This window comes from Varroa jacobsoni, unplaced genomic scaffold (assembly GCF_002532875.2).
Source record: "Varroa jacobsoni isolate VJ856 unplaced genomic scaffold, vjacob_1.0 scaffold_163, whole genome shotgun sequence".
In the NCBI taxonomy this organism is placed as follows: Eukaryota; Metazoa; Arthropoda; class Arachnida; order Mesostigmata; family Varroidae; genus Varroa; species Varroa jacobsoni.
Window position 1 is genome coordinate 1 of NW_019213065.1, and position 11,828 is coordinate 11,828.

Sequence of the window (11,828 nt, forward strand, 5' to 3'; positions counted from 1 at the left end):
ATATATATAATTTGAGTAAAGACACTTGAAAAATGGTTTTTGTGCTATAAAAGTGTGGAAAAAAGGAAACAAAATTGGCTTAACATAAAGCAGGATGCTTTACATAGCTGAACTTAATCTTACTTACTATATAATTGTTTGTACTGTGCGATAACGTAAATGTTGTCAACGTGACCCTTGAATAAATGCCTCAGGTTGCTGTTCACCTAATTTTTCGAACGAAGGTTACTCATATCTGCTCCTCGTGTCCAAGCCTCCACACACGTATTTGAAATATCTGACCACTCATAGCCGAAAGATATTTGACTTTCGCAACGTACCATTGCATAACGATTGCATACAACACATACATACACACAAACTATAGAACGAAGTATCAACGAATTCGATTGTCTGGGGATCTCTGCCTGTCTAGCCAAAATGCAATCAACAATATAATTAATAAAATCGATGATAGTGTTAGCCAAAATGCAATCAACAATATAATTAATAAAATCGATGATAGTGTTCCAGCCAACTGACTTAGTCGAGTTCTGTAATTGTCTAGAAGACATGTGAAGGGCGTTATAGTGGCTATTTAGTGTTTGGGCACCGGGCCATCGTAGCACACACGCGCGCGCACAGTATATTAATTGTATACCGCTTCAGCGCTTTCTCTCTATGTGACTGCGTTCGCCTGACCATGTGACTGCCTCTGAACTCTATTTACTCAGAGATCTGTGTGAGTCTCGGAGATCTGACTGGCTACAGCTCAAGTGAACATCGATACACCACAAGCCCGGCATCTGATTGGCCGGCCAATGGGAAGGCGGAGCAAGCTGCTCCGGGGGGCGTGACGAGGTTTCATGAACAATCGGCCGACCGACCGATCATGCTTCCGCTGCTGCTGCTGCTGATGACTTCATGGTGGAGCTTCGAGCGGCAAGTTGTCGGCAATTGGCGGACCTGCTCTTAGCCCTATTCTGTTTTGACCTGCTCCCGCTTACTTGGCCGTATGACGCTCGCTTCCCACCACAGCCAACTGTAGTTCATCGCTGGACGATCATAGCGGTGCGAATATTTCGCGTATTAGTCTAACTGACTGTGTGGATGTGTGAGTATCAGTGTACGTCGGTATATAGCTGAGTGTGTATATCTGAGCGACTGAATTCGTACGTGTTAGTGTATCTGTGAGTGTGGCACTATATGCGAGTGAGTGAACGAGTCGGCCAGAAGGCCGTCAGTCGGCGTGCTCCTATTATGGTGCTCCAATGGCTCGGTGTTAACTCGCCGGTAAGACGCTAAAAGCCATTTGGGTCGATCATTCGACTCGGGGTCGTCGTTGGTGAAAGCCACGCACCCGTGAATCATTAGTGAGCGTGATTAGTAACTTGGAGTGCGTTCCTTATCTACGTAGAGGCGGTACGTGGTTAGTCGGTGCTTCGTTAACTCTTTGAAAGGAGTTTATGGCCAACGCACACAGCCGGCGGCCGAAGTGTTCAAAATTTTCTAGCACAGAAAAGAAGGAAAACGAGGATTTCGAAACAAATCATGTGTTGAATAATTCTAATAAACTCTTTCTAACATTGGCAAGAGAAAGCTAAGTGTACATCGAAAAAGTTTTGTCTGTGATCCCCTTTTGTCGCTAGGCGACAAAGGCGAAGTGTATTCTGTTAACTCTTGAAGGCCATCGGCTCTTCAGCTATCGTTCGATAAATCCTAAACCTCTACTGAGAACAAACATGGCGAGCAACAAACAGAAATGTTCATAACTGAGAAAAACTGGACGTAATAACTTCGATCTGGTGGATCGAGAATCATCGTTATCCGGTGCAGTCACTTAAGCAAGCTCTCCTCACACCAATTTTTTTGCTGTCATTCAAAACATAAAGATGTCTTCGCCAAGTCTGATTTTTCAACCTACTGTGGTGTCAAGCCCGCTTGACAAACCGCAGCAACAGCAGCAACAACAAACATCAAGTGAGTTCCATGTACAGTAACGTTTGCCATACTGAAAGATAAATTATTCTTACTTTTTGTAGTTCAGCCGCATCGCATGCCAACGAAACCGCTTACTTTTGGCATGCCCACTGTTTTTTCTGCTTACCAAAAGGCTATGTGTATTTGCGCGATTTGTTAAATTTAAAAATTTTGCTCGTAAGTGCTGTTGCCTCGAATGGACAAACGAAGCCCGTCCTTCAGTGTTGTGTCCACGTTCAGCCTTCAGTGTTTGTTTTCCTTTTTGAAAACGGACACATCGCGTATAGTCAACGGGATCCAGAGTTGCTTTATCCAGCGAATGATGTTACGCGGCAGCGGTGTGCATGTTATGTCGTGCATAGACTAATTTCAACACAGCTATCCCAATGTTTCCTACAGATATTCAGAAACTGGAAAACATTGTAGCTAGCTTTAAGTAATAGATAAAATGGTTCGCACGCTAAGAATTTTAAGAAAAGCAATGGGATGGTCGTTGCGCTGTCAACCTGCGCTCTTTCGCGAGGTAGAAATATGCCGAGTATGTAAGGACAAGCTCGACTTCGAACTGGACTTCGAACGAGGATACCTCTGAGCGAAGTCGATAGGAAGCGAAGTGCTAAACGAAGGCAAGCCTCTGGCTTCGCTTGAGCCGGCTGAGCCTTGGCAATTCGACTAGCGGGTGCTAGGCCAGAGCTGGCCTGATGGATGAGTCAAAGAAGTGGAATCCGTTTTATTAACTTGTCGTCGGCAATACGCCAATCATCACTAGGAGCATCAATTGTCAGGGCAACAATAGTAGTAGCCATCTACTCGATCGATTGTTTCGCGGCAGGCACGCGACAAACCGAGAGGGGGTGATAATCTCAGCTGTCGGCTAACTGTGTATATAGTGTGTGTGTTTGTATCAGTAGAAACATACGGCGGCAGTCGTCCGAATAAAGCGAAAGACTGAGGCGAGTTTGCGATGGGAACCCGAATCCGCCACAACTACATGCAGTATTTTACAACGGCACTCACACATACACATGCACGTTCAAAGGAAACGTGTATACTTGGAAAAAATCGTATTTATGTATCGTACTTACCGAATAGGTGAATTGTTACCGCGGTTGTTTATGAGATCATGAACTAATATAATCGATTATTAAACTCTTGCCGTAATCAGATGTCTTTTCGCAAAAATGTCCCTGCAGCAGTGCGTACATTTAAATAACGAAAGTTACAATTAACGCTGGCAAGTTAAAGTTGGTAGCATTGTGTTTGGAAATTTTTTCCAAAGATTTAGTGAAAACGTCAGCTTCGGAAAATCGAGCAAACTCTCGAACGCCACGCTATCATAATGTAGGACTCCATAAGAAGAAAGTGCACTAACAACAACTATTAAACTCGCGAAGGAACGAATGTTTGCACGAAGCATAAAAAAGAAGGGTCCCTATGTAGCGAACAGGGTGCGCGTAACGTCTTTTGCTTTTACTTCGGCGTACCTTGGATGTTATCAATAACCGCCAAAAAATCATTGCACCTACACATCTGCGCCATTTTTCATTAACATTAGCAGTAAGACACTGGGCTATGGACTCATGAAGCCCTGTAACCTGCAGCATAACCCAAACGCTTACCATATTGTTTTTATTTAAATCTGAATATTATAATTATACGCAGGCGAGGAATAGGACATATTATTTGACATTATTGTTTGATCAGATGGGCTCAGACAAAAGCATGCCCTGTTTTTCCTGCAAGCACGACAAAATGGCCGTAGGTGGGATGGAGAACGCGATTAATGCGACACTGCTACGACCCCAACCAGCATTTGGCTTAGCCACTCAGCTAAGGGACTATGTTGAACGCTATTACACTGGCCTGCTGCTACTGCTGCTGCTGCTGCTGCTGCTGTTGCTGTCTTTGGAGCTGATTCCCGGCGGCTTCATTGGGCTGCCTCCGTCGGGGGTGGCTGGGTGGGGGCTGGTGGAGAATGCGAAGGGAACTAACTTACCTCCGCTAGTGGTAGTGTTCTAATGGCAGTGTCACGTATCCTGGTGAAAATCACTCTGACATCGTTCCCGAGATCTACCCAGCGATACCTATGCAGTCTGCAGGTCCTCTACAATTCAATCCATTTAATGTTCCTATGATAACGCAACGTGCACATCATGATAATAATGTGCATGATAATATTAATCAGGAATGAATCAGGTTTATGGTAATGATTATTGTTATTATTAGTATGACGATGGTTGCTGGCACTATGCAGTGAATGTTGGGAGTCGTGGCGGGTCATTGTAAGCTAACAAAACGACTATGGACAGCTATTTACCAGTGAAGCGTTGTTATGAGAACGCTGGTATATGGCCACCGTTCAGACACAAACGAGAAAAAGAAACTTTCTTCTTTTATAAAATCTAATGTTTAATATGATAGCACGTTGGAGAGGAAATTTTGAAAACAGAACACTGTCACTAGGTTACGATGGGTTACCAAGGAAACTACAATCATTCGAGCCGCGAGTGTGGAAACACGAAAAACACGTTCCCATATAGTAGCTCCCAAATAACCCGAAAAGGACTCCTTGCTAAGTTGGTAAATACAAAACATTGGCCACTAGTAGATAGGTACATGTTACTGTCTCCGAAAGAGAGTGCTCTTCCTTGTCTGCGAGTTACTACATTGTACATAGTCGCCGAGCATTGCGCTGGACGCTGCATAGGTCGATTTTGACCAGATAACAATTCGTAAATGCAAGTAATACTTCATGCAAGTAATTCGCGCGAACTACATCGATTCGAAACAACTTCGTGAAGTTTACCGGAATTGAAGTTCTCTAGTTAAATTGATCCAAAATAAGTTTTGTCTATGTTAATTCACCCTTAAATGCTGATTTTGAAGCAAACAATGTTCTGCGGTATCGTGTGGCCTATATTTATTTTTGGAAGGGTAAAGGCTTATATGTGTTCTAGGTAAAGAAAGGCTGATTTGCAAGCCAACCGTGTCTCCTGTGGAGTATTGGTATTGCGTCTATAGTTGGGTAGGACAAGCCTTTCGCCGAGAGAACTTTTTCTATTAAAATACACGGGAAAAAAGAAACAGTTCTCACGCAACAAAGGACACAACGTTTTAAGAACTTTCGGCATATAGTTTACTTGTTTTTTTTTTTTTTGTAAACAAAAGCCAGGTTTTGCGATCTCCGCGGTTTCGCGGATTGCGGCGCACGGTAAAGTTACTATCACCTTAAAACTGTCCAAATAAAGATGTTACTGCTTAATCATAATAAATGTGTAAGTTTAAGCTGTTGATACCTTGGAAGCAACCTTTGAAATAACAGGATTGTGACTGGCAGCAGCAACAGATGCAAATTTTCAGCTGAAACAAACGTAGTGGTAAATCTTTCCGCTCAGCGTCAAGGTTGGGCTGTCGCAATTCTGCTCTGTATGTGCTCTGGGTAATGATTTATATAAAAGCTGTATTCCATAACATAAATAGACACCAATGTCTGTATGAAGTCGATATGGCAGTAGTAATCCATATGATCGAGTTATTTTCCTGTTAATATTTAGTAGGCAACCCGCACCGATAATCGCCACGACCGACCGTGACACTCCGAACCCAGTGACGCGGCAGGCATGCTGTCAACGGAACAAATTCTGTTTTCTCTCTCACCTGCATTTGTGACCCAGTTGGGCTATATTGGGTGCTCTATTATTCGTTGGGACTACTCTATTCCCTTACTAGTTCCCACGCGCTGTACTCACGTCGGTCGCGCTCGGTAGAACCGAACTCGATTTCTCCGAGTGACGCAAATCTCGATGGCCGCTAGCGTCCCACCCCGCCCTGATAACTCCCTGCGACTGGCCAGTGGTTCTGCTCTAATATTGTCCATCGAGGGACAACAGGGTAATTCTCTTTATGAGAAAGTTTGTTCTGATTTAAAAAATTAACAGGATTGCTTGATTTTTAGATGTAGTTTTGTCGTTCTCAATGTGCGCCTAGACTACGCATGACTTTTAGATTTTTTGACAGTGTGGACCGCAATTTATTACACTATATTTGTCGCTAATCTGCACGTGCGTACATATGAGCGGGCAGTAAAAGGTACGCATAACGCAGTGAGCTTTTTTTATTTGTTTTGAGACAAATTTTAACAAGGAAAACGTTATAGGCCTTGAAACGTTGTACGTCCATCGTCATTTATGACAGCCGTCCTTCCTCCTGTTCCGCATTCGAATCTCGTTTCTGCAGAGCGCAATTTAAACATTACGCTTTAGGGTCTAGTTGCTAGGGCAGGCGTAGAATACTTTAATGGATCAAAGTAACGATGATCTAGTCGAACTGTTGTCGGTTTTATTAGTTAGCCAGGTGAAAATGCGCCTAGCCTTGAGCGGCAGGCCCGGCTCAGGAGCGCTGACACTTTTCGACCCTCTGTGCGGGGGTGATATTAACTTTTTGAAATAAGCAATTTATGATATCACCCGAAGTGTCAATCCCTAGATTTTCTTTCGTTGTTGAAGCGACGCTACCGCTGTTACAATCGTCAGGCCATGGCCCTCTATGTTGACCGGCTGCCGCAGAGTTTTGTTACGTTTTGTCGTGACTCCTGAGCGGCGCGTTGCCTGCAACCCATAGACGAGTACTGCCCGTCGAGGCCTAGCGGTAAATTTCTCTCTTTACGTCCTGTCGGCTCCCTGTTTCGGCACAGACTCCACAGCAGCGACGGCAGCCTTCCCTTTGTTGTCTCACTTACTAGCAGCTCGTAGGGCTGCTAGGCCACATCAAAGTAATCGTATACTCACTCCATCAGATTGCCGCAGTCTCCTACTTCCGAAGCTTGTCTGATAGCTAATGATGCTGCCGCGATGGCCGTGTTGTTTGAGAGTGATCCTACGGATGAGTAACGAGCACTAGCAGCAGCAGCAGCATCAGCAATGGCGCCGGAGATCTCGGTCTCACGTTATATATATCATCATCATGTGTTCTTTTCTAAAAGTCTGTCTGGTAGCCTATGGTACCGAGATTTTTGCCGACGCCTTCCCTTTGACTAATTGAATATAAATACAGTGACTCATAGAAAAGCACATGTGTATAACCAATCCAGGTAGATCGTGACTTAGACAGATTGGTAATTTGTAACCTTTTAGAAACAAAAGTCCATGCGAAGAGATTTCTATCTACACAGACGTGCACAAACAACAACACGTGCTTTGCGCATGTAGCGTGTTGCGAGAAGAAGAGCAGCTTAAACAATATTATTTAATATTATGGATATTTTTAGCGAAGGAATACCTTGCGAGCCGCCGAGTAGTTCTGAGCCGCCACTACCTCTTCGCTGACACTTACCGCGTATATATATATATATTATATTGAAAAATATACGTGTAAATAAACTTTATTCTGCCTAACGCTAGAGATACACACAAGATGATGCTTGACAAACAACGGCGGTTATTCACGTTGATTGTCGATAGTAAAATGCTACTAAATGCACATTGAGAACAAATTATTGTTGGGTGCGTGTTTCTGACAGCGCGTGCTTGAATACGTATGGGCGCATGGTGACGCTAAACGGCAGATCAGAATCAGCTTAGAAGTTGGGAAGGGGCCACGGCTAACATCAGGGCAATCACGGCGACCCCGTTCGAGCGCCGGCACATGTCTAGCTTGATTAACGACTAGGTCACCCTGACCGATCTCACCCTCAGAGACAAGTAAAAAGAAATGCAAGGCTGCCACGAACTCCATTAGCTTTCATTTACCGGGAAAGGGGAAGGCGCAAAAATGCAGCAATTCCGGACGATACGAAATACATACTCTACATAAAAAGTGCGATTAACCCAACTTCTAGGTAATGAGCTAAACGCCGACCCACTTTGTTTTCTCTAACTCAACAGATGATGAGCAACTCTCGGGTTGTGGGCATACTGGGTATCACTCTGGGCCTGGAATTGATTTGACGAAATGCGCCTGATAGACTGATCGGGCACAGTAGTATATTAATATCGTTGTTGTTGTTGTTGTTGTTGTGCAGAGACCACATGGCCACGTTGTAGGCCATCCCATCTTTCTAGTCGGATTAATTGTATAAGAAGCAGAAAATTGAACGAAAACCCAATCCGTTTGTTCACCGAAGCGAGAAATTACTATTTGTTTGTTCCGGTAGAATCCTACCGAGATTTGCAAGTCCGAGAACAATGAAATGGCGAAAACGTGAACTATAACTAACGAGTTCCTAAAAACGCCTACCATGCTAATATCTGAAACACGTAAAAGTTACAAACCCCATAGAAAAGATACCTATAAAGACGTGACAATCGCCTCATGTGGGTTTACCGCACCGTGGATAAATGCTGTGCGTATTCTTGCAAGCGATCTTCGAATAGCTAAGCGAACTTATTGCCCTGATTACTTTGGTCTCTTCACGGAAAAAAAACGTACTGCCAGATAGAATTCTAACGTTTAATTGTGAATATTTCAGGTCGTATCTTGCTTGACATACCATGCAAGGTGTGCTTTGATCATTCCTCTGGTAAACATTACGGAATTTACGCCTGCGATGGGTAAGTGCACATTGTTCTAGGACCGAAAAAGTTATGGCACTGTGGCACCGTTTATCTAGATAGAGAATTTCATAAAATTCTAATATATGATTTGGATTGACAGTTAATTTGCTCATTTGGCAAAACGTTGGCGTGTTAAGTAATGCTATATTTTTTAAGTTAGTTATCGCGACGAACGTTTGCTACAGGATCGCTTATTGTATTGCTTCATTATAATGGGTCCCGTTAGACGATCTATCACTCCACGTACGTCTGATGTGAATATCAGTCGTGTCCATTGTTTAAAGAAAGCAATTATTAAGCTATGGATACGTTGTCGCCTAACTCTTTAGATAGACTGAATCGGGCTCGGCTCGTGTTCGCCCACACTTTTGTCGTTAATCCATTTAGTGTTCTTTGAAGAACGAAGGCGTCCTTATGGAACTATTTGGGCGCTTCTTGCCTAAAATTGCGCCCAATTCGCTTCCCTTTACTCTGACTGTATCTACGGGCACTATTTGTTCGCGTCGTTATGATTCAGCCTAAATGCGAGTTCCAAATCTCGTCGTTGTGCTCGTTAATTGAATTCGAGTTGAAACATAGGTAGGACTGGCGTTCAAGTGCTAGCGCCGAAATCGCGCGATCGTTCGCCCGTCATCGCTCTGTTAGCTGCCGATCCATGACGCTGCAATGCAGTCGCAACGTCCTCTCTATGCAGTGCCATCTTGAGTTCTGGGCTCTCGCTCTTTTCGACAATAAAACTGGATTTCGTCAAGGGTACTTGAATTCAACTACCGAGCCACTACTTGCTTCCTGATCTCAGGACTGCTCCATGACGCTTCTTCGCAGCTCAAGTTTTTCCCAGTTGTTAACACAGGATGCAGGAGCGATACAATTCCAATGAGGCGAACATCGATATCATCGTATGAAATCAGCGATCTTTATCTCTGCTTGCAAAATCTATCCGTATTAATATTAGGTTGTGCCTTTGCGGATCATGAAAATCTCTCTTCTCTCTTGATCTATCGTATTGAGTTTTTTCCAAATAATCTGAGATAATCTATAGCGTCCAGTTCGTTTATCAGAAACACGTTCGTACTCCCCCTACGAAAATGTTTTCAAATACGTTGAAAAAGCCACATTTACGAACAGTAATACTGAAAAGGTACATACAGCTAAACGTTGAATTGACCATCTTGAACAATGATACGTTTGAAAATGGTAGACTCCGAGGTCGGGCCGACCTCACTCATGCGTTTACCAAAATCTGAAGGGGCTAAAACGGATTGTTTGTACTGAAGTGATAGATTGTCCTTGCAAATTGCATACATGACCCAGTGAGGTGGGTGGTAAAACTACGTATTTAAATTTTGGATATGTGAACCCTTCGTTGCTATTACACCGTCTTAGTACCGCGTTAACAAAAGCTGACAGGACACACAAAAATCATTTAGTTAGCGATCATCCGCGTACAGGCAATAGACCATGCGTATTGATAGTCAAGCATATATCTATAGGACAAAGGATGGCGATATACGATATTTTCGTGGTACCTTCGTAACAAAAACTGATCATTCAGCTTTTGGGTATGCATTAGAAGTGGGGAGTGAGTTACGTAAATGATCCAGATTGCTTTTCGCAGCAAAAAAAAATATGCGATAACATGGTAAGCTCCACAACACTGACGCCTCGAAGGCTTGCTCGCGGACCTATCTATAGATTTTTTTCCTTACATTAATGTTTCGAAACTTTCTAATCGATTCTGCGTCAGGCACAGTATCTATTGCCGCTCGCATATGACTACCACGCGAGTAGCTGCCGCTCGTTTACCTAATACCACTTCTTAGTCCTCGAGCTAATGAAGTGTCGTATGGGCACTTCTTGCTCGCCATCACTGGTAGAATCTGTCATATTGTTACCTCATTGGTCATATCACAACCAGTCAGCCCTTTACAACCTAATGCAATATGGAATATACCAATATGTGCTCAAATTGGTCATTCCATGCGTGAGCGCATGCATAAACTGTGCTCCATCTATTAACTGCTAGATGAAACTGTTACACATAGGCTTGCCACGCAATAGCTATTGTGCTAGTAGCTAATTGAGCGCTACAACGTTCAGTGTTACTTAGATGGACGTCATAGCTCGGATGGATAGGATCGCTTTGCTGCTGCTTTTGCCGTTCTCTGGTCATTGAAAGGGCGACAATATCTCCATACTGGCCATCCTAACACTGAGCCTTCGACGTTACCACTTATCCGCAACCTCTCTCTCTCTCTCTCTCTCTCTCTCTCTCTCTCTCGCTCGCTTTTTCTGATCTTGGCGGCAGAAAGCGTCGGTCCGAATTGACACGTGTGATCCATGCAACCAGCTATGCCGCCAGCCCCGATGGGAGCAGTTCACTAAGCTGCTCGCCATACTCGAGGCCAGATTGTAGGCCACTTTCGCTTTGCTCTTCGCAAACTTCCAAGCTATCTCGCAAACTAGAACCTCTTTGCCCTCCTTTCAATTCGAACAGTCACCGATCTGTCACCCTGTTAGAGGAGCGTTTTCCTGATGAAAATGTCAACGCTTGCAATGGTGGCAGACAGGACAGCGGAACAAGTTTCGTTCTTCGCTGAAAGGAACGAGATGATACGATCGGTTCGTCGAATCACCTCGCCAGCGACCTCGACGGCTTTCCTTTTTCCGTCCGTTTTCGCCTAAGTGGGTGGTAATTGTGGCAGGAGGTCGAATGAATGCGTCCGGTTCGTATTTAATTCACGGACGAAACGCAGAAGAAAAGACGCGCCAAAGGAGATGGTTGGTGTATCGCTCTAAGTGTCCTCCGATCCTTTGCTATCGGCAGCGTCGATTCCGGCCGCTGAATGAGTACTTCTTTTTTTACTGGCAGCAGCCGTGGATTCATGGCCGCTCAGTTGGATCGACACTAACAGTGACAATAGGACATGGATGTAGAAGAAAACTTTCTTTGTGAGGGAACAACTTCTTTGTCTTGTCGCTTCACTAGATTCCATCAGCATCGTTCAATTTCATCTTACCTTCTATCTCATTGCAATCCGTAACGCTTGCAGCTAGCTGCTTACGTACCACCCACATGTATACAGTTATCCGTACATACGCCTGCAAAATTAGTCAATCAATTGCCTACTATTACAGCTAATCATAACATATTTGCACGTTTCTACATACTGTTTAGAGAGAAGACAAACCCAAATGTTTTTTCCCCTAATTTACCCTTGACAAGGCCCTCCTTTCATGATGGGTAAACTGTTAATATCTGAGGATCTTTAGGCATATATCTTTTCTGCCACAAGAATCCACTGCAACTGATTGGAA

At 43.9% G+C, this 11,828-nt stretch overlaps 1 protein-coding gene across 1 annotated transcript in view; it reads left to right on the forward strand.

Annotated features, from left to right (window-relative positions):
- Positions 1 to 8,425: 8,425 nt before the first annotated feature.
- LOC111270593 (uncharacterized) overlaps positions 8,426 to 11,828 on the forward strand; it is a gene marked incomplete at its 5' end in the record, with an annotated part of 11,462 nt that continues 8,059 nt past the window's right edge. The window contains 1 exon segment of the mRNA XM_022850895.2: positions 8,426 to 8,507. Within this exon segment, the coding sequence (XP_022706630.1) occupies positions 8,426 to 8,507 (82 nt within the window).